This window comes from Lampetra fluviatilis, chromosome 37 (assembly GCF_964198595.1).
Source record: "Lampetra fluviatilis chromosome 37, kcLamFluv1.1, whole genome shotgun sequence".
Lineage (NCBI taxonomy): Eukaryota > Metazoa > Chordata > Hyperoartia > Petromyzontiformes > Petromyzontidae > Lampetra > Lampetra fluviatilis.
In genome coordinates this window covers 6189208-6212763 of record NC_136311.1, presented here as the reverse complement: position 1 = coordinate 6212763, position 23556 = coordinate 6189208, and the positions used below count along the sequence as shown (strand labels likewise).

The 23556-nt window shown below is 43.4% G+C and overlaps 2 protein-coding genes across 9 annotated transcripts in view; one reads left to right on the top strand and one right to left on the bottom strand.

Annotated features, from left to right (window-relative positions):
- Positions 1-13264, bottom strand: part of SPECC1L (sperm antigen with calponin homology and coiled-coil domains 1 like) — a 36496-nt gene extending 23232 nt beyond the window's left edge. For 5 of the 8 annotated variants that reach the window (XM_078873693.1, XM_078873698.1, XM_078873695.1 and 2 more), the window contains exons 1-4: positions 13122-13264; positions 8076-8292; positions 6085-6214; positions 406-1562 (exon numbers count right to left, since the gene is read on the bottom strand). In XM_078873693.1, coding sequence (XP_078729819.1) covers positions 406-1562; positions 6085-6214; positions 8076-8255 — 1467 coding nt within the window. In that variant the 5' untranslated portion in view covers positions 8256-8292; positions 13122-13264. The other 3 variants (XM_078873700.1, XM_078873694.1, XM_078873699.1) reach the window with 3 other exon arrangements.
- Positions 13265-18236: 4972 nt separating this feature from the next.
- On the top strand, positions 18237-23346 carry TIMM22 (translocase of inner mitochondrial membrane 22). The gene is made up of 4 exons (XM_078873704.1): positions 18237-18536; positions 19635-19831; positions 20736-20808; positions 22110-23346. The coding sequence occupies exons 1-4, from the start codon at positions 18287-18289 to the stop codon at positions 22184-22186; spliced, it is 597 nt and encodes a 198-aa protein (XP_078729830.1). The 5' UTR covers positions 18237-18286; the 3' UTR covers positions 22187-23346.
- The last annotated feature ends 210 nt before the right edge of the window (positions 23347-23556 follow it).

The following is a 23556-nucleotide window of genomic DNA, read 5'->3' as shown; positions in this document are numbered from 1 at the left end:
ATTAAAATAAGACTCGGTGTTAGCTGAATGCAAAGAACCGCAATCGGCTAATTAGCCCAGCAGATTTACGTTTCATTGCCCAAGAATAAATTTAGCAAGTAGGGAGCATTTATTGTCCACACGTAAATTGACGTTGCTTTCTGCCAAAACAATTCACAAATTAATCACATTAATGGAAGCTGAGAAAGCAAAAAGGCTCTGTAGGAAAGCACACACACGCACCTAAATTCTGATTTAAAGCTTTCGTGACTGCAGGGATTCATATTCATGGTTCTTTCGGTAAAGTCATGTAGAAGGGAAACAACAAAAGAATATTATTAATGGAAATAATAAAATAATAAAAATATAATTTTGTTATTTCTCTTCTACGGGACTTTACCGAAAGAACCAAGAATACACACACACCTGTTGCAGATCCTGCAGCTCCTGCAGCGTGGCCTGCAGCTCCTCCGACGTGCTGTGCTGGTTCTCCTCCATCTGGTGGATCTTCTCCGTCAGGCACGCCACCGACACCTCACTCGTCCCGGTTGCCCCTCCGACACCCGCCTTGCCAACCGCCTGCACTACCCGCGGCTGCCCGCACTCCGGCCGCAGCTCCAACTCCGGCTCCGGGTCGCGCTCCACGTCCGGGGCAGGCGTGGGGCCACCCTCCGACTCGGACGAGGCGTCGAGGGCATCGTCGCTCGAAGTGGCGCCCCCGTACGGCGGCAGCTCGCTCGACTCGCTGTCCAGGTTGTCCACCGAGTTGCTGAGCGGCTGAGACTCTCCCAGTGTGCAGCAGCTGCTGCCATCCTGGCTCAGCAGGTCCTCCAGAGAGCCACGCGACGAGCCCTCACGGGACGACGCCGACGCCGGTAGCGGGTCGATACCGCCGCACATGCCCAGACTCTGCAGCCGCTCAGAGTGGTGCTGCTGCAGGTGCTGCTGCTGCTCCAGTGAGAAGCCCAGTGCATTCAGACGGTCCTTCAGCATGCGGTTTTCGCTCTTCAGCTGGCTCAGCTCCCCGCGGATGGCACGATTCTGCTCCATCAGCTGGCCCAGTGCTGCCTCCACATCGCACGAGATGCCCTGCGCCGCAGGCGCCTGAGTTGGCTCCGGCTCAACCTCGGCTTCCACCTCTGCTTCCACCTCCACCTCAGGCTCAGGCTCTGCCTCGAGCTCTTCCTCCATGCCGAGCTGCGCCTTCATGGCACGCAGCTGCCCCTTCAGCTGGCCGATCTCCGAGTCCTTGCTCTCGGCTAACGCTAGCAACGCCTTCACGCGCGCCTCCAGCGCCGCCTGCTCGCCGCTACCACCTTGGACGTGCCCATCCGTTGCGGCCGTCCGGGTCCGCCCGCCACCGCCGGGCCGCGTAGCATCGCCCGCGTCGGTGAGGCGGCTGCGCGACGGACGCCGTGAGGCCACATGCTCGCTCGTGCTGGGCCCGGACGATGAAGACGACGACGCAGGCCCCGATGAGGATTTCTTGCTCGTCCCCTGGCGCAGGCGATCCTTTGCCTTGTCGCGGGACGCCGACGCCGAGTCCTTGGAGGCGGCGGCACGCTTTGCCGCTGTGCTCATGCCTACGGTGGAACAGCGCCCACCGATTACAGCAGCAAATTACGGAGCGAGACTGGGAACTGAACGTTTAGAGACTACGGTAGTGCAATGTAATACTGCGGTAAGCTTTCGTGGTTGTGCTATGTAGCCCTCCGATGTGTTTTCGGGTTGTGTCGTGTGTTGTTCAGCACGATATTAAACGTTTCGCTACACATGTTGGCAGATTCCATTACAGAAGCTCCAAGTGATGGTAGCTAATTCAGGAAATGGATGGATCCGAAGAACTGAATTGTTTCTGTAACAGCTCCGGGCACGTGAAGCAAGATGTTACGCATCATGCTTAACAACATTTGGTTTAATTTGAAAAGAAAAATAACTTTAGTCTCCCTTGCCAAAGAGATGTCTATCTTGATAAGCTCTTAATTGTAATCTGTATTCTCCGTTTATGTTACACATTGAAAAATGCGTGATTTTCGCTGTAACGAATTCATGTCTTATGGTGTAATACATCAATTATTCGGAAATTATTGGAATCAACTAATAAAGCTTTTACATTCAACAACACAGCCTCAAACGGAAACAATATATCGCAGATGATATTCCGGGCAAAGGCCCGTCTTCATGGCACATAACTAGAGAGGCCAGTCAGATAAGAGTGTACAACTTGGAGATGACACTAGCGAGTTGGAGACTGTAATAAACAGAATCAGAATATGTATTAGTACTGGAGGAATACAATGAGCTATACAGCTCTTTTTCACAGATGTACAGTATTTTCACAGATGTCCAGTAAAACCATTGGGCTGGTAACAAGTACATTTTAAAAATGTTTCCTAATTAACGGCTTTATAATGAACGCTTACACTATTTCAGTCATAAGAAGCACTCGCACATGAAACTTTGTAGCGAACGAAAAACAGACAATACATTTTTAACTCAAGCAGTGTCGTCAAAACAGGTTCGACAGTAAAAGTAAAACAGTACTGTCTTTCAAAATACATTACAATGACAACGGAAGAGTACGTGAACACGTGAAGAAACCGAAAAAGCATTTTTAAAATCTCATACCTCTGCAAGAAATGCACCACATATCTGACGAGACTCTGCGGCACGAAACAGAAAAAGATTTCTTCTCTCTGTTTCTGCCGAGGCTGTTGTCGTTATGTTGAACACAAATTAAAACTTCCTGAGAGACCTCAAGGCGTAGGAGGCTATTGTCTTGTGCGCCGACACAAAAAAAACTCCGCTTTAAGCTCTCAACAATGTACAAGCCCTGGCTCTAAGAATGACAAAAAGCATTCTAAACCAGGTAACACGGAGAAATACACCTTTTATTCACCACAGCCCAAGCTTCCTTAAACCGTGAGTCACACACGTTCCCACAAGTAGGTGGTTGTTAAGAGTTAGCATCACAAGGAGAGGATGTCGCGTGTATTATCTGGTGCAAGGCGGAAACGCGTCCTTGGGCTCATCATTTTGAAGGTATGCAGAACCCCAAGCCATTTTTAGATATTATTTAACCCTTTCAACAGCTGACATTACCCTTCACAAAGTTATGCCCATTCTTTCAAGAAACCGCAAAGAAATAAATGTTAATCCCAACAACGCTTCTCGGTTTAAAAGTTCAAATTAATTATCATAACTGGATTATTGTTTTCAAGTTAGTTTGTTTTTCCTGGGAAATGCTACTTAGTTGATACATATAGTTAGAGATTAATAATTATAATTGGAATTCGTTTTCCACCGTGTATAAACTCACAGAAGAAACAACAAAAAAACCTCTTAAAATTTAAAAGGCATATTTTGGACAGCAGGAGGGTTAAGCTGTCTAGCACATGTAGCACACTGCCACTAGGCAGACTACCCTCAGGCTGAACACCACCTCATACCTAACTCATGCGCAGACAGACATTGGTCATTACACCTGTCACGCTGACATGGGTGAGCGAGGCACTTTGGTAAATGACTGCCCAACACATGTCCTGGCTCAGACCAACGCCTAGAGAATTACCCAACTTGTTACAGGAAAACAGATGACACAGACGAGTCTCCATATTGTCAAATCACTACCCTAATGACTATCAAGTACAACCTCAACAACTTATACAAATCGGGAGTTTGGTATAAAAAAAAAATCCTAACAGGACATTAAAACTCACCTTGCTTCCTCCACCCGCCTCTGTTGTTCTGTGTAACCCGGTATCGAGATGGATCCCGCTTTGTGTAGAGAGTACGCCCTCCCTTGCACGGCACACTGGCCCCATTGTGTCTTCGGAGACTCTAATCACTCCCACATTGTTTGTGCAGGCTAACTGAGCTAATTTGTAATGCAAAGCCATTATGTGGAAGAAAAAAATCGGGTTGCATACTGTACGTCTCGGTGTGGTCCCACCCCTCTCTAAATAATAAATGAATGTTTTTATAAGCCCATTGTTTTCTTCAAAAAGGGCATCTGCCCCTGTTTGACAATTTATACGCAGGTGGCGTACAAGAGGCCTACGTTGCTATGGGATATTTAATTTCCTTATGCAATCTCCTGGGAACTGTCCAACAAAGTGTAACCAAGTAGCCCCAAATCACTACATGGCAACAGCTCTCTCCAATTTCAAATCGTCAAGCATTCGACTGCTGGTATCCTTACTAATTTACAGTGGGGAAACTCTTTTGTTATATACCACTGCGTAAGTTTTCGCGGTTGTACCGCATAGCTCTCAGATGTATTTTTGTACTGAGTGTTGTTTGGCACGATGTCTGACGTTTTGCTAAGCCACGTGCTGGCAGCTGCTTCTGGAAAATTAATTTCAGTTTTTTTTAATTCCTCCATAATTTCTCATTTCTTCATTGCTGTACTTTATTTTATTTTATCGCTTTTGTCATTTTCCTGACCCAGTTCACTCTTGCAAATGAGAATACCCTGGCCTCTTGAGTTCTCACCTGGTTAAACTAATAAACTTAACACGCTCAAGCCTTCCTGTTTTTACAAATGTAAACATCAGTGGTAACTTTTACATTAAACAAAAAAAAATCCGCCACAGCGATGGAAGTGAACGGCGCCCTGGCCACAGGCCTCCCCCTGGGAAGGCCTTGCAGCTGCTCGCTTCCTGCCGAGCAAGCAGCACAATAACAGGGAGGGAGTGAAGCTCTTCCACACGAACGCCCGATGCTAGAGGGGCGGGAGGGAGGGATCGGCTGCCTGTTTGCACAGATGCATTCCGCGAGACTGAGGTCGCACGGCAGCTATATACGCATAACGTCAACAGCTCACTGCTGCTGTTCCGATGAAAAGGAAAAAAATTGTGAAAATATAATAAATTTGCTCCATGGAGAAACCATTCTGCTGCCAGGGTTAATAGTTCAAGGTTAGTTATTTCGATTTATGCTACGTATACTTCAACCCGTGTAACTTTTTGCGCGGCTACAAACAAACACAGCTTTCTGCACTAACGTTGCGTGTGTTTACCAGGATAATACATAGTTATTTTGAATATAGATATACGATACACATGGTTCATATCACACTATCTTAATCAAGATGCAGTATATCCTTCTGAGCAGCTGTGTCAATATGGAACATTTGTGTGATCGTGCAAAATTACATCATGTTGGGATTATTATTTATTTGAAAATAACACAAATGTTTCTACAATGATTATTCATTATTGGCACCATACTAAAAACACCAGAAACTTTGCATTTTTGATAGCTAAATTTTTCACAAAAATTAATGCAATCAATTAAAGCAAACCTTTTTGGTCTGCAAGCACCGACCAAACTAAATGTCAACAAAGCTATCTGCAACATATTATGGAAATGTTTCACGAGCTCTGCCATTGTAACGGATGCTGAAACCAGCTGGCAGCGCAATTAGGAATGCCCATTTCACTCCTTATTACTGCACAGTCATTGTCATTTTGTCAAAGAAAACAGCTGTAGTGGAGGATACCGCATTTATGGATCACTGGAATTTTTTTTTCAAGAGCAGAAAACACTCTACTATAAGAGACAAGTAAATGAAATACAGGAGATATAGGGATTGACAACATAAAAGATTGGTGTCAGAAAGATGTGCAATACTTGAGCATATTGGCACAAGACAGAGGAAAGTGGAAACAAATTATGAAATGTGCAGTTTGACACCTTTGTTTTATCTGCCCATGGATCGTGATGATTACGATACATCCATATACATTACTTTTGTCAATCCACTGCTGGATGAGGACCTACCCACACCGTGTGGGTTACGGCAGTTATTTTACCATACTTCATCATTTTGGTCAGTGCGGGTTGGTGAAGACCTGGAGCGTGGGTAGTAGAAATTATTAAACATAGTACAGCACTGCCCTCTACTGCTCACAACATAGCTCCGCAGAAGCCTATAGCAACCTGTTGTGCATAGCGGTCACCCATCCAAGCACTATTCAGACCCAACCCTGCTTAGCTTCCAGGCGCTAACAAAATCGGACACATTCCAGGTGATGTGCTCAATGGCAAATTTGGTTATAGGCAAAATGAAACAGATACAGTAAACGGGATGAATAGCCTTACCCGTGGTGGCTTTAGCTTTCTGGTCTGTGACGCTGGCCGAGGGCACCGAGTGTTTCCTTGCTGGAGCTGCACAGCCCTGGGCAGCCACACTGCTGCTGCTGCCGCCCAGCAGGTCATCCCTGCTCTGGCTCTGCACACACATGCACGCACGCATACATGCACACACGCATAACACACACACACGTGTACACATGCACGCGCGCACACGCCCGCAGGTCCCACGAAAAAAAGTCTTCTTAAGCACTAGGCCAACAGCCAAAACACATTCATTACTTTTAAAGTACATTCCTGTATTACAAAAGAAAACTACTTTTATTTTTACCACATATCCATTGCTATTCCAGCCAAAGCGTAACTTTTATTAATAGTTGACGATTTCTCTCTGTTGTTTCGAGCACTGTACGACAATAACACATAGGAAAATTACTGTGATAAAGCTGGTAGGTGTACGGAGAGCAGAGCGCCGTTGCTTCTTAGAATGCTGCTAACAGTAAAAGGAACCAGGTTGCCATGGTTTAGAGTTACGAGGTGCTAAACAACTACTTGGCACACTGCAACAGTGTTCAATTGATTGGAGAAGGCAAAGACAACAGCAATGCCAAGGTGTCTTAAGTTTTCCATGCAGCCTATTCCAATGGCAAATGTACACACACACTGCACTTATTCTGGCAAGACTGGCTACATTCTCGTGTGTTGTGCACCGGCACCTTCACAAGAAGGCTGTGAGTTTTAGCGAGGTTCCAACTACATTCAAGGTGTTTCCAAATGCCTTTCGCGGAGAGAAAGCATGTAAAACTACACGTAAAAATTCCAATATAAACATAAATTAACTCTAAAAATTACTAAACGTGTCAAAAAAATGTTTGATCAGCGAGTAAGAACAATATTTATCATGAGGAACCAAACCTATAACACCAACAATGTGATGTAGAAAATACGTAGATTTTACTATTCATATTGAAAAGTTAAAAGTAATAATAGTTTATATTTATTCTGTGGCTCATGAAAGATGTATTTACCCAGGAAAGCTTCCATTGAGCCATTACACGTTTTTGGGAGGATTCTGCAATGGAACATTTGACCAATTCCTTTTGTGACGAGCGTTTTGCATGTGGAAGGAAATCGAGTTCCTTAGAGAAAACAACACAGGAATGGATACTACTCAACGGACCACACACGTGAAAACACAAAGACACTAGCTGTACTGCCATCTACAGGCTACCTTGCAGTCTAGCAGGTTTAGAAGTTTGGCAAATCTCCATAACCCTCAAACCCTTGCTTCTAAAGCTCTGCGTTACATGCAAAATCATACGGTGTATATATTACGTGTCTTAAAGTGTATACCACTACCATTATTAAGCAATACCATTACTTGTGGTCTTGGTATCACTTTGTAGAGACCAACAGAAGAAATGTAACATATGTAACAAAAATAATATGACACTACTTGTATGACCAAATCACCCTACATGTGGCTAATTTCGTAAGATCTCGGAAACTAGGGATTATTGAAGCTGGTTAGTACTTTGATGGGTGAATTAACCACCAGGGCTTTAGAGGAGTTATAAGCGTGGGGCTGCAAGTGGGCTGGGAGATGGCAGTGTTTAGGCGGTGCTCCTCCTAAGCGTGGATTTTCTCGAGGCAGTTAGTATTTCTCCCCTCGTGTAAAATACTCATTAATGCACATGGACGAACATCCAAATGCAGGACCCTCCTAAAAAAAAATTCCTGAGTCACAGTGAGGCTTTCATTAGTACTTTTTAAAAATCTATAATCTGTGTAATGTACTCAGTGAGGCTATCTATACTGTGTAAAGAATGTATTTTGTTGTTATAACCTTTTCTAGTATTAATAAGTTTACAGTGAAAGTGGTAGCATGAATGATATTACCAGTAATACCCTCTTTACCTTGTGAAAACATTTTACCATTAAATCACGTGATGTGCTCTTTCCACCACACACGCACAATGGGGGCGACGGGCACGATGTACCTTGGTAAGTCCCGACATGCCGCTGCTCCCCGCAGAGGCCTTGGCTGCCTTGACGCCGCCGTGCCCGTGCGAGGGCGCAGGGGCACGCTCCACGTTGCCGCCGGCACTGCCGTGCGGAGGCCCTTTAGTGGGCCCCGACGGAGGGGCGGCCGCGCTCGGTGGTCTGCTTGTCTTCTTCATCGTGGGCTCCGGACGGCCGCGGCATTTACACGCGCCGCTGCGGGGACACGCACACGGAACACCCACTTAGCACTCAGTCCGTCCTGTGTCACCGACACATCGGGCAACCCAATGCCTCCACTTCTCAAGCGTAAGTGTTGAGTTTTGATATCATGTGTAATGCTTATAAATGGTCTTCCTAGTTCATATGTGTAGATGGTATACTGCAACATATACAGTATAGCGAGTTTTAAATTAACTTCAATCTGAACCGGTCCTGGGCAATGTACCCATTCAATAACCTGTGTTGACTAGCCGTGAAGTATGATAAAACCCCCATGGCTAAAATGGCATGGGAGGCCTTCATCCAAATGTGGCTTGGCAAAGGGCTGTATGTTAAGCACTGTTGATTTGATAATGTTTGGATATTTATTTAATTGTGCATTCTTTAAAAAAGCCCAACCGACTCACAACCAAGATAAAAATAGAAGTTTCTTTGATATTTTTAAAATAACTTAATAGAATGCAGCAAGTTAGACAAAATGAGAAATATAATTGAAGTCACAAATGTTACCCAATCATAGATGGCTCAAATCAAGGAAATGTGAAAACAAAACATTTAATCAGTGTCCGACACCAGTTGTCTTCTCAGAAACATTGTTTTAAAACAATTCCATTTCGGAAAATGGTTAACTACTCAAAACTACATGAAAATAAAATGTACATTTTAAAAAGTTGAGTAACTTTTACTTCTTTTAAAAAATCCCAGTGACAGTCACGATATTTTCTTGTATTAACCATTTTCTTTTTATTATAAACACAGATTGCTCGAAATGTACACAGCGAGTGCTTATATGGTTCGGCCGCAACACAAGCCAACGTCAGCCCATGGGTGGTCACTGGTCAATTTGAGGACATTCGGTCAAGGGATTACAACATTTATCTGCCATCTACAGCACAATTTGGGTATAACAAACAGCTAAATTAGAACAAACATGCTACTTCCCGTATAACAGCAATTATGTTCATACATACAATGAAGAATATAAAAATAATAACGTATGCTCCAATCCCTTGGAAATCCACTAATCGATGCCTCACCACGCTGGTCAGTGTGGGATGGTGAAGGGAACCCAGGATCAGTTCATATTTTACTTGCTAGTGATACATCATGGTAAAGTATATATATTAAATATACTGTCAACCGCTACTTAAAAAGAGAACTGGCCACACATCCTAATGCAATACCCTCCTGAAAATTAGCCTCGAGTCTTAGTAAAGCTCTCCTAGAATAACAAAAAAACATTTTCACAATACGCAACATGCGCTTATTGAACTTCAGCAGAGTGCAATAAAATTGCATAACTGTACACAGTGACTAAACCTACACGAGTATGATTATTGCTTAAAAGATGCAAGGGGGGCAAAGGGGCGTTATTACTCACAAACAACAAATGCTGCGGTCACATTTCAAAAACCGGTCACGTTTCAAAAACCGCAAAAATTTAAAAGAATGGGTAGTGTCGGCACAGGTAGAGTGCTGTCAGGTGAAGGTATGGTCGGCATGCTTTTTAGAATCCCGTGTTGGCTTTCATGGGCGTGTCGGCCCGCGTTAACAGTTGGACCCGATTCAACGGGGAAAGTACTATCTGCATGTCGCGATTGCGCGTGCGACGACAGATATGAATATACATGGACTGTGACCCAGTTTCCTTTTCAATTCATGAGATGTACCTCTCAACGAACGAATTCCATCGTATTATTTGCAAGCACTGCGGCAAGCTTCAAGACAGACAACCCGATTCAGTTGGGAAAGCAATAACTGTGTGTGCCCAATTGTGTGTGGCAAAAACTGAGAAATAAATATGCACAGAGACCACGTTTTTTTCTACCTCCAAATCACCAGAACTACCACCCATTGAAATGTCTCATCTTTTTACTTTAAAGCACTGCAGCAACATCTATACTACAGAATATGTTAAATCTAGAGACAAGATAACAATTTGGACAAACAGATGACCCTTAAAGAATATATGCAAGAGACGAGTCCAGTGGTTTTGACACGTGTCTGGAATGGATCAGGAAAGACTATAAAACATAGCATTACAAAAACAAATGGGAGCTTGGAACATAAAATAATGGAAAATGTGCCGGACTGACACAGTGAAGAATTATTTCAAACTAAGAGGGTGACAAGTCCAGGAAGCCGTTAGGCTGTTGAAAACCGAGGTGAAAGAGGTATAATTCAACCCCGTCGTTGTCTATAAAAGGCAGAAAGGAATTTTAAACGTAAAAAACACTGCCTGCCCTTCAAGTCTCCCGTCTAAAACCATCGGTGAGAAAGTGCTTAAGGCAAAGTGAGAGGGAAGGAAAAATAAGTCATCAAGTTAAGAAAACTCCAACCAGGATGTTACTAATTTTAAGAAGCTGCACAGTTAAAGTTTCATCGTAAATATATCTAATGAGGGAACAGAGGAAACATCATGGGACTGCATTGCCAGTGGTGTGCAGGCACAACAAAAATGGTTTGTAATGAACTTTTTATCTAAGTGGTGTTTATTCAAATAACGTTTTAAAAAAAAATAAATGATAGGTAGGATGGCTAAATTTATATATACACATATCCTTAAATAATTTATAATATTCACAAAAAATAAAAACACTTAAAAAAATAAGTTTTCAGTCAAAATACGCTGTTTGTCCTGGATTCCATCCAAATCACAGGTCGTTAAAACCAGGATGCCACTGTAAAAACAAATCATTACTCAGCAAACTAAGCCCATCGTGGCCATTAAAGAGAACATTACAAAATGGAACGTTATTTAACTTACACAAATACATTTTGTTTCTAAAAAGTCACGTAATTTACTTTAGTTCTTCATTCAAAACCAATGATACGAGGATTACTGCTCAACAAAGTCTTTTGTTGTTGTAAGGATGTTGTAAAACATAAATTGTATCCACCGATTTAAAACGGTAAGTTATACTAAAGAGCGAAAAACAAGAAATCTCCACAAAGAGCGAAAGTGTCTCGGTGCACACGAGTGAATCATCCAAACTAATATGACATTTCAAAGCCACGGGAAACAAGACAGCATTGTAGTGAAACTTCAAGCAAGTCAGCTGCACCAACTAATAACAACACGATGAAACAATGCATTCATTTATACGGGATAGCCTCATTGAATCTCGTGACTTTTCAAGAGGGTCTTACATTGGGGGATGTTAAAGTCAAACCGCAATGCAATTTTGGCCATGAAACCCACACTATGAACCACACACTGCAGCCTGCGTTCCCTCAACAGATCAGACTTTCCAAAACGACATGAACTCTATCCTATACAAATCCTCTCGTCGTGGCTAACAGACCTCGGATATTGGAATTTAGCTCCTTAACGTATTGCCATCACACGCACGAACAGAATTGGGATGGTGTGTCAAATTCCATTCATGAGTGACAACCGTCAAAAACAACCAAAGGCCACTTAAACCATCCGGATGCTATGTCCACTAGCGCTCGAATCACAACATGACTTTTGAAATAATTCCCCCTAAATGTCCTTGAAACACCACAGTTGCATATCAGAAGTTTAATACCATATATAGAGAATTAATGTAAGCACGCTTAACATTTATGCAGTCACTACATTAAATAATAATAAAACCGTATGTCAGATAGGTTAAACATGTAAACACATTGCTACTTTGAATGACCATTATCAAACACTGTAAATTATTACCAGCAATAGCCATGGTCAAGCCACTGCTGGATGATTGACTCCTCACAAAGCAGCTACCATAATCTCAACATCCTGAGACCTAATAGTTACAATTATATTTAACATACATCTGCATTAATGCATTGTTAAAGCTTGGTAAGGGAAAAAAAACCCAATAAATACCAATACGGTAGTACATTTAACGCTGTTATTTAACTCGATAAAACACGTACATGTGCATGCATTGTAATACAGTAATTTACGCGGTGCAGTATACGCTCATGTCAAGCTGAAATTATTTGACTTTTAAGAAGGGTCGGTAGAAAATAAACAACCGAAACGTTATCGTCAGCAAAAGAAACACAACATTAAACGAAACAAAACGTCACTGCGAACAATAAAATCCGTTAAGTCACTAAACAGCGCCTCGTCACACATTAACGCGGGCAGCATCAACCACAGGCAACGCTCAAAGTTATATAGCGAAAACAACGACAGGTGAATATTAATAATAATCTAGCCGTCGTCAAGGAGGCATTAATTAAGAGGAAGCTACAAATAAAACCGTAACTAAGTTAAAGTGAAAAAAAGACCGACTAGGCCGCAGCCGAGCCTCGGTCTCTCCTGCCCGCCGGCCCCGAACGATCTCTCCATTCTCTCGACCACACACAACACAAAAAAACACACAAAAACACCACGTAAAAATAATAAATAAACTAAAAGCATAACAAAATCATTCGCTCCATTTTAAGGTGACCGGAACCTTTTTCCAAACGGGACATCGGGAAAACTAAATGATGACATTACCGCAACAAAGTTCACCATCAACGTGGAGATGGAGCGATGGAATCATCTGGCGTTCCGATGCCTACGGTGGACGATTGCATTGCAGAACCTTCATCCAGCAGTGGATTAACCATACGGCCCAATGATGCCCTCACTGCAGGTGGCCGGGCTTGGCAAGCGTTAATCCATCCAGCAGTGGATTTAGCACAACGCGACGCCAACGCCACAACTACTCACAAGACAGCGGCGACGGCTTGGGGAGGCCTTCATCCAGCAGTGGATTGACCATGGCTGAGTATAATTAAGAACTTAAAAAAACCACACGGAGCGGAGCAAGCACACGGATAAGCAAGCGCAAGATGAGAGCAGTTTTTTTTGTTACCACGATCGCCGCTTGGGTTGGAGTCTTTTTATTCTTTCTCCTCCTTCTCAAAGTTTGGAGAGAAACGCCTTCTCCTGCCCTCCCCTTTGCTCCCTTCTCTCTCTCCTCCTCCTTCTCCTCCTTCTCTCTCCTCCTCCTTCCTCTCCTCCTCCTCTCTCGCCTAACTTAGCGTCCCGAATGCCGAACAATGTAGCGAAGCAGCAGGGGGCAATAAGCCTTGAGCAGCTTGCTGCTGGAACACAACGCCCACAACGCACGCCGCCGCCAACCACCAATAACCACCGCCACCACCAACCACCACAACAACCAACCACCACCACCACAACAACCAACCACCACTACCACTCACCACCAACCACCAACCACCACCACCCACCACCACCACCAACCAACCACCAACACCACCACCAACCAACCACCAACACCACCAACCACTAACACCACAACCACCACCAACCACCGCCACCACCAACCAACCACCACCACCAACCACCACCGCCACCACCACTGTCACCAAACACCACCACCAACACCACCACCAACCACCACCCACCAACACCACCACCAACACCACCACAACCACCACGTGCAAGAAGCCAGCCGGGGGACACCGCGGCGAGAGAGAGAGAGGGCGCCCACCACTGAATTGTGGATTCACGTTTTGCGGTGGAGGAGTCGTTAGGAGCGTGGATCGTGAGAGATTCGCTCTATACTGTTTTTCTTGTTAGCACTATACATGTTTTTTTTTGGGGGGGGGGGATAACACGCGGCCTCTTTAAGGAGCGTGCTTCGTGGCTTTATCTATTCCGCACTGCATCGGCTCCTATGCACCACGTGCATTGGCGGTGGCTCTTGAAATTATTGAGTTTTTTTTTACCAAATTCTAAACAAAAATAATGTTGGTTGCCGATCTCTGCACTAGATGGAGCTCCGGAAAATATCTCACTCCAAAACCCTGGCACTTGGGAAATGTTATTTAAAAAAAGAAGTTTAACAAACTGAATAAACTTACCGGTTCTTACCATAGAGTGTGGTCCAGATGTCTTGTGCCCCCCAATTTACCGCCTCATACAATTTCATCATAATCACCTTCATCCAGCAGTACATGAGTAACGGGTTATCGCTCAAAGTTGCGCACAGATAGATTTAATAATTATCCATTGTTGTAGGGTTATCCTCCTGGCTACCTCTCAGCTCGAAAACCATCAATAACAATAATTACATTGTATATAGCGTTATTCATGCAATTGCACATTAATTGGCCAGTCCCTTATACAGATGATACAAAAACAAAACCCCACTATGCAGCAAATAAAAAAACGAAAAGATAAATAACAAAAGAAATGCACATAAGAAAATTATCATCACAGAGAAAACAAGTTGAAATAAATAAATATGTTCGGTCTCCATACCCCAGACCACAATCCCAACATTTCGCCGGATTTAGGAGAACCTTCACAGGAGGGATGATAGAGTGGACAAAAATTTGAGACAGGTTGACCAAAATATAAATGCTTATTTTCCAGCATATGCTTGGGCAAATAACTAGGCAAAACATGTATACAGGACTGTAATTCAACTCACACCGTTACACAATTTCAGTAAAATAAATTTAGTAGCTTCCAATGTTGCTAGGCAGCATCGTAAACAACAATTCATCATAAACGATGAGCATGAGGGTTTGTGGTGGTGGTGGTGGTGGTCGTGGTGGTGGCTGCGTGTGCACAGTGTAGCGTTGTCTCTTGTTCAATCCACACAGCTCGAGTTTTATTTGACTACATTTTATTGGTCGATATTTATTCGCACATTTCATGTCTTTTGTTTAGTGTGTATGTTGTGCGGGTTTCCATGGGCACCTGCAGAAGCTGTTGTATTTAGACGCAACTCTATATATAAATTATGTTATTGTTCCAAGTGACAAGAGCGGTAAGTGGAAAAGTGTTCCAAGTCATTTCGGAGAGAAGCATCGTGGGAATAAGTCAGAAGGAACTAAATATTTTACTTTTATTTATTTTGATGCTGTTTTTCGTATGTTGTCATTTTGAAACCGAGGTCTTGCTTAATAAAAAAATATTTGTGTAGTCTCAAAGTGTTCTCAAGTGGCTTAAATAAAAAAACATGATGTAAAAATGGAACAACAATAAAATGTAGATCATATGAATGACGAACACCAGAAAGTTTTTGCACCATTTTTTTTAATTAAAAAAAGACTAATCACCATGACGACGTGTCTATCATCTGCTGGATGAAGGCTTCCCATAATCACATCATAACGAAACGTTGATTATTGTTAAATAAAATATCAATGTATTTTTTTAAAGATGTCAAATATAACCCATCTAAATGAGGTACGTAATTTAACATTTTTTTACGTTTTGGTCGAATCCGTTAAGCTTTATTTAATTTAATGTAACTTCTATTTACTGACATAAAAAATGTTTAGGAAGCTATATTGTATAAATACATATTAAACGTGAAACTTTAATCCCATTAATTACCAGGAATATGTATGCTTACTTTGGCATGTTCCCTCATTTCACTGCGATGCCACCTTGTTAACGCAATCGTTAAATCGTTTTTAAAAATAGTTAAAGCAATGTCGAAACTGAACTCTTAGTAAACCTTGTTAATTAGGCAGTGTTAATCGTGGTTGTAGTGTCTTGGTTGTCATTATACCTAGAGGAATACCTTCCATAGAAAGGTGGAATTCCCACAAATGGCTTGTTTTGGAATGAGAGACACAGACTTTTGACTTGGAACCATGCCACGTTTTAGAGACACATAAACCACCTCAGCACACCCACATGCTGTTGAGAATCGACTCAGCTGCCAAAGAATCGCATTACTCGATTGTCATAAGACGTAATCGGATTGCTAATGCACCACACATGTCCTTATACAGTACTCCAAATGTTGGCAGTTTTTTACAAACATTACAAACGATCGAATACCCGAGAACGTGGTGATAAATTATGGGCTGTTGCCTTAATACTACCATCCACAAAATCTTAGACATTCCACAGCACAAATGCATTGTACAGAGAGAAAAAAAACTCATGGCCCTTATTCCATATTAATGCACCAAACACTTTCGCTAAGGAATGGAATTCCTTAACGAAACGTATTTTGGTTATTCTCCCATCTAATTCATAATATCAGCACCTCTGATTATCACGGTTGGCTTCGTACGGTGTGAAAGAAGTTCAACATACTGTACATACATTTAATGCAAAGCTGTCGATTTTCTTTTATACTTGAACTTGCATTTGATATACTGTATACAGGAAATATCTCCTTGTTTGTTGACATGTTCTTATAGTCAACCTATATCTGTTTAATGTTTCTGTATAGCTTAGTTTTGTCATTTGTGCTGTGACCGATCTGGGAGCCAGAGCCAATTTCCCTGCAGGGAATATTTTACTTCTATTTAATATTGCTTTATGTTTGTGCAATATTTTCCATTCCTCTTGAGATACAATGTTTTTTTCGGATTGCTATTTTACTTCATTGCTGGCGAGATGTTAAACACTTTGCCTGATATACAGGAGGTCGTGGGTTCGACCCCGAACCTGACGCCTGTATATTTGGAGTTTGCATGTTCTCCCCGTGATTGCGTGGAGTTTTCTCTGGTTTTTCCATCCACATTTAAAAACATGCGTTTAGCGTTTTTTGGTTGCTATAAATTGCCACATGATAAGCTACTTCGTTGTGCTATCATTTGTGGCCAAGTCGCTTCTGAAAAAAGCTATACTGTATAGCTCAGTGGGCCTTACCTGGTAAAATTAAAAGTTTAGTTTTGTTACTTTATTTGTTTTGCTGGTGTAATTTGGGTGACCCAGGTCACTCTCGTGAATGAGGCTATCCTGGTCTCTTGACCTATTACCTGGTTAAACAAAATAAACTTCAAACTTGAGCCAGACAACCCAACAGCATTTAGCTGGCGAGTTCCTGCTGATGAGACTCAGATAACTCAAAACCGGTCCTGAGTTTTCCTGCTTCAACAAATGCTGCTCGTTTGTCAATCCACTGCTGGATGCGGGCCTGTCCATTCTCATCAGGCCCCATGGTGGAAAGTGCAGTCTCCAACTCTTATCTTATCCACCACCTCTATGTTACGAAGAAGGACCATTGTCCAAAATGTCGCTTATTATATACAGTAATTTATTATTTTAAGGTCACAGTGTCATTCACAAATGCGTTGAGTATGTTCTTGTTTTATTAAAACTAGCAACGTGCATGTTATTTGGATGTGACCGTCAGCTCTCTCCCTCCCTCCAGCCAGCAAACCTTTATTTTTTCACATAGTGTGATTTGATTTTAGCATTAGGAGCTGTAGTCACAACAGTTACATGAATCTGAATATCATACCAGAACTCATACAAACCACGATTAACAAACATATATTAAAAATATTTTTGTTCAAAATGCTATTTTACTTCACTGTTGGCAAGATGTTAAATGCCTCGCCTGGTATGCAAGAGGTCGTGGGTTCGATCCAGACCCTGACGCCTGTGTATATATATTAATATATAATTATATTTTATTATTACGTTGGTAGTACACTACTAACAAAAATATTGTTGTTAAAACGAACAGCACCTGTCAACCCTTTATAAATTAGAATAAAATCAACGATTATACTATGTATGCATACCGGTCATCCCGTTATCAGTGCCCTACCTTAATCAGACCTTATTGGTCACCCCGTGCCCTTATAAATCTCAATGATCATCCTATAAAGTCCAATCCACATGAGAGAAAGACACATTTTTAGTTTTTTTTCGGAATTCAATCGGCTGCATGCCGCGTGGACCTTAAAACTAAATTTCCTTGTGCAAGAATACGGGTAAACCGTATGGGTTGACAGGTATGTGTATAGTAGTGTAGTGTATAGTGTAGTGTACAGTAGTGTGATGTATAGTAGTGTAGTTTATAGTGGTGTATTGTAACAAACAGACGAATTTTTGGTTTTGCCCGTATTGAAACGGCTGCACGCCGTGTGAACCTAAAAACGAAATTCCCCCGCACAAAAATAGGAGGTATAATAAAAAAAAACCCGATGGAGGTTTAACAAGCACATGCGTTCCTATCCACTCAGCGTGCCGCGGTGACCTTTGACTTCGAGTAGGGGGAGGGGCTGTGGTGGAGGTTGTTACCCTGCCAACATGGCGGCGCCCATGAAGAGCGGCGTGGGTAGCGGCGTCCCCGCCGCGACTGGCGTAGCGGAGGCCGGCGAGGACTACGTGCAGTACAGCCTCCTGCTGCGACACCTCGTCGGCGACAAGCGGCAGCCCAGGGAGATATCCCCCACGGTGTACGGCGGCTTCCCCGCGGCGTCCAAGAGCGAGCAGCAGAAGATGATCGAGGCGGCGATGGAGAGCTGCACTTTCAAGGCCGCGCTCGCTTGCGTTGCAGGTGTGCGGGGGGAGGGTGGAGGAGGCTCGTGAAGGACGCTGCTGCCTCCAGCAGCAACAACGGATGGCAGAGGAGCGACGCTCACAACAACGAGCGGAGCGCCGGGCGGATAAAGTGCAGCAATATGGCACAGTGGGGGGGGGGGTTACAGCTGGTGGTGCATCTAGCGGTCATCTCAGTCAGACAACCCACGGCAATTTCTAGGTCTGTCCCGTGACCAGTCAGCCTTCGACACTTCACATGGCAATAGGTTTTTACCCTTTCAACTGGTACAAAAACTGACACCTTTATACAAGGGATCATGTTTGCAATAACCACAACACAAGCAGTCAAAATGCAAACAAAAAGAAACAACTCTGATAATGATATGCACTGCATATTGTTTCTTTTTGTTTGCATTTTGACTGCTTGTGTTGTGGTTATTGCAAACATGATCCCTTGTATAAAGGTGTCAGTTTTTGTACCAGTTAAAAGGGTAAAAACCTATTACTATATTTTGCCACTGGTAAAGGAGGTCTCATCGTGTACTTCACATGGCCTCAAAGTGCACCCAGCCTGGCACAGGCGCCGTCACCGTCACTAAGTGGCGAATGGCATTGGTGTTGGGTATTGGTGGGGTGGTGGTAGGTGAGGACGCTCAGGTCGCCTCCTTGCAGGTACAATAACGTCCCATGTAATGAATACCGTATCTGAAGAATGGCATGTGTTGCAAATGCATTGTTTTGAGTGGTGTGTTCGTGCGTTATTGACGTAAATCGTACCACCGATTAGCACGGTAGACTACGTACGGTGCGAAATAAGTTATACAGTACATCATGCCCATAGACTAACACTGCCCATAGACTCAACACTGCCCATTTATTCAACATTGACCCCATAGACACAACACTGCACCTCCGATTAGCACGGCCGGCTATGTACGGTGCGAATGAAGTTAAACATACACAGTGAACGAGGGGGGCAGGGGATGAGAGACTAAAGTGACACTAGCCAAGGGGACAACGTTTGAGAGAGAGGGACAAAGGGCGACAAGTTGACGGGGAGGCCTAGGACTAACTCAGACTTGTTTCTTCAGTGCGCTCGTCTTTTCTGCTGCAGGCTTTGTGCTCGGCGGAGCGTTTGGAATCTTCACAGCAGGAATTGACTCGAACGTGGGCATCGACCCGAAGGACCCAATGCGCACACCCACGGCCCGCGAGGTGCTGAAGGACATGGGCCAGCGCAGTGCGTCCTACGCAAAGAACTTTGCGATCATTGGAGCGATGTTTTCCTGCAGCGAGTGTGTTATCGAGTCGGTGAGTAGTAGATTCTTTAAAAAAAGATATATTTTAAGGTCGCATTACATTTATTGAATCGAATACGGAATTCATCTTTTCCACGATACAACCGAGCCCAGCCAGAGCTGTGCAGAGCCAGACTGACGTCGGTAAGGAGGCTCCAGGTTCTTGTTTTTCCACTGCAGAAGCCGTGCCGTGACACTGAAATGCAATTAATTAGTCGAGTCGCATGTAGACGACGCGGTGACGCCGTGTCCCCGGATTGTACTGGCTGATGTCACTCGCAACGAGCGCATCATTAGCCGCAACCCTGGCCCTGTTTGACCCTGAGCCAGATTAAAATGTCACGTGAGGTTAGCGTATCATGGTCTGGTACCGCCTCGGCACGTCAGATATCTAGTGGAAAACCACCCGTACCATGGGGCCCGCCTGGCTAAGCTCGGACATGGCAGGAAAAAAGGGCTTTAAGATTCTATGATTTTCAAATTGTATTTGTTGTTTATAATGGGTTCACTTTATCCTTGTGAACATTTAAGGTGCCACATTCATGATAATATATATAAAGAAATATATACTGCCGTGGATGTGGTGAATCATTAAATACCTTTTGAGTGGTTGCACATAAACCAAAACACGGAATTTCAACTCCAATTATGTGGATAGGTGAAGCAAAGTAGAATTTTAACTTTAAGAACCCTCTGGATGGAATGTAACAACAATTATCCACATGTTAATTCAGGGACACCTGCATGTTATATTAGGGGGGGAAGCTCACATCAAGATGTTTTATCTTTGCTGTATCGAGGCTTTTGTGACACAAGAGTAAGGTATTTAAAGGCATATTATACTGCTTCGGCGATGAAAAGCAGATGTGGAGGATTTAAAGGCTGATTTGAATTCACTGGTGCCTTTTGTTTCTCAGTATCGGGGAGTGTCTGACTGGAAGAACAGCACGCTCAGTGGATGCGCCACAGGAGGAATCATCGGATTTCGGGGTGAGACGCAGCCGAGGGCTTTCAATTTAAACAAAATCGTGTTTTGGTGCAAAATTGTCACCGTCATTATAATCATCATCGTCAGCCTTATCGTCAGCCTTGGTCAATACACTGCTGGATGTTCTCTCCGAGTTGCGATGTAATAGTCGATATTTTGTTGGACATTTTTTGAGAGTCAGGTAGAGTTGCAGCCCTGCAATTTGCTTACTCATGCCACTGCTGGCAGAAGGGTCTCCGCTAAGGAGAACTCTAGTCTTTCTTGAGGGTACTTGGTCTACTGTTCCACATTTACCAGGCCTGTTGGAAGTGATGGACGTACTCACACCTTACCCCACCACACACGATCTGTCAATCAACTATCTGGTGTACCCATTTATGCTGGTTGGACAGCAGCAGGAGTTTTGAGAGTAATGAATCAAATTACTCGTAATCATACTATCACACACTGTACACTACTCGTTCTGAAATAAATCCTGAACTTTACAATTATTTTAGGGCCACCTTGCCGCTAAAAGTGACTAAACAGTAACATTCGTGCCAAGCATAAGCTGCACCGTGAGCCTGGATAATGTTAAGTGTGCATGCTGAGCACTCCATTCTCATACCTTAATAGGCAACAGATGATTGCAGCCTATTTTCCATTTTCTGCCCCTTTGGGACTCCCCGGCCCCTCTCCAGCTACATTACATTCCTTGGCATGGTGATGAAGTCTGTGGCAGTGGCAGCCATATATGGTTACCTTCGCACGCGCACCACTCGGTGCGATGGAACTTGCCGTTTTTATATATATATATTTTAATCCCATTAAAGCGGCAATTTGACGGGTGTTCTAAATGAAGTCGGGTTTTGTCAAAGGCTAAAACTGCGTGGGCATCAAATATTTTCTGTTTGGATTATAGTAATAGTGCTTAATTGGGTTGAGGTAAAAGGGGCAGCCATCCAATTGCTTGCTCGTGTCACTGCTGGAGGGAATGCTCAAATGCCCCCTCCTAGATGTTGTCTTGGCCTGCTCTTCCACGTTGAGACAGGCATGTTGGAAGAAGTCAGAGCGCCCACACTCTACCACACCAGCACGCAACCTGCCGATCGACTGACTAATCGTGTCGAAACCGTTTATTTATAGCGGCTGGGTGGACAGAACCGATGGGATGGATTTAAGAAACTTGCCCCATTGTTTCAACTACCGCGTCGGCAGATCGGACCGAACCGGCGACCTCTGACTTTTCAAGTCCAGCGTGCTGACCGTTACACCGCGGCAACATCCCAGATTAATGTACCCCTTACCCTTTCTTGTTTTTCAGCTGGCCTGAAGGCAGGCGTACTGGGCTGCGCAGGATTCGCTGCTTTTTCGACAGCGATCGATTATTACCTCCGCTGAGCACCGCGAGAGGCCCGCGGTTGAATGTGTCGCGTATGTACATGTATGGCCCTTTCTCAATCCACTGCTGGATGAGGGCCTCCCCCACACTGTGCGGGCCATGGGGGTTGACCATAATGGTTTGTGACCAGTGCGGGTTGGTAAAGGTGGGGAACATTGACGTTGGAGCATAGAATAGAGTACAACAGCAGATGTTACTGCACTGCCCTATTGCTGACAATGTAGCTTCGCAGCAGCCTTTAACACCTGTTTTATGCATGGCAGTTGCCCATCCAAGCACTGTCCAGGATTGTTGCGGCTTAGCTTTCTAAATCTGGCACATTCCGGGTGGTTTGTTCATAGGTGTATTGCTTAAATCTTAAATATATATAACTTATGGATTACAAGATTACGTTTTCTGATAATTTAAGTATATTATGTTTCTGGTTTTAACAAAATTAGTTTAAAGAAACCATTTTACATTCAATTATTTTGCATGTATTTTGAAAAGTAACAACCCCTGAACAGTTACACGCGCGTTTATTTGTGCAAGTGTTCCCGTTTATGCTTTTCGCAAAAGTACCACTATAATGTTCAGTTGCTATTTAAGAACGAAAAAAAATCCAAATATTCGTCAAAAACACTGCCTGAAAGAAGAAATGTAATGAAATAACAGGCGGCGATTTTGGAAATCGTCCATTTTTTGTTGGAGAGAGGTGACCAGGCCAGAGAGACCGAGTGAATAATAGTTCGAATTTTCTATCGGAGCCTCGTGATGTGTAGTGTAGTCTCCCAATGATTCATTCCATGCCCCTGGCCTCTGCCATTGACCACATAACTCATTATACAATTCTTCAAAATTATGGCGGTGTTATTGATGAATGTCTTGTGTTTTCTGTTATTTGTGTTTTTGCACCACTGCCATCGCAGCATCACGTGTTTTAGGCTTGAAATGGCGTGCGGGTTCCCTTGCACGCCAGCTTTTGGGCCTAACTTCACCGCCAGCGGTGACAGTGTTTATGAAAGCAACTGTGATTTGTCTTCATGTCATTTGAAAGGTTATACATCTTAGCAAAGCCAGCAGAGAACAAACTGTGCAGTCAATGTTTATCACAGGCATGTATTGTTAAATGTATATATGGATGTATATAAGTATGACACACAACCCTATTGGAAAGTGACAAATTTAATAAAGCTCTTCCAACCGATAGAATCTGTGAGTTATTTTCCCAGTTGAGAGGCCATTAAGTCTGCAGGAGGCAAGAGTAATGCAAGTATTTTATGAAGGTAACATGAGTCAAGTGATGCATCAGTATTATTTACCTAAGAGAGCCTCACTGAATCTCAAGACTCTTTTTCAGTGAGGGTGCTACACTGGAACATTTTGCCAA

Excerpts from the sequence above, each read along its gene's own strand:
- TIMM22 (XM_078873704.1), top strand. The coding sequence starts at position 18,287 with ATGGCGGCGCCCATGAAGAGCGGCGTGGGTAGCGGCGTCCCCGCCGCG. Across the intron at positions 18,537-19,634 it reads CGCGCTCGCTTGCGTTGCAG|GCTTTGTGCTCGGCGGAGCG; the intron begins GTGTGCGGGGGG and ends TTTCTGCTGCAG. Across the intron at positions 19,832-20,735 it reads GCGAGTGTGTTATCGAGTCG|TATCGGGGAGTGTCTGACTG; the intron begins GTGAGTAGTAGA and ends TTTGTTTCTCAG.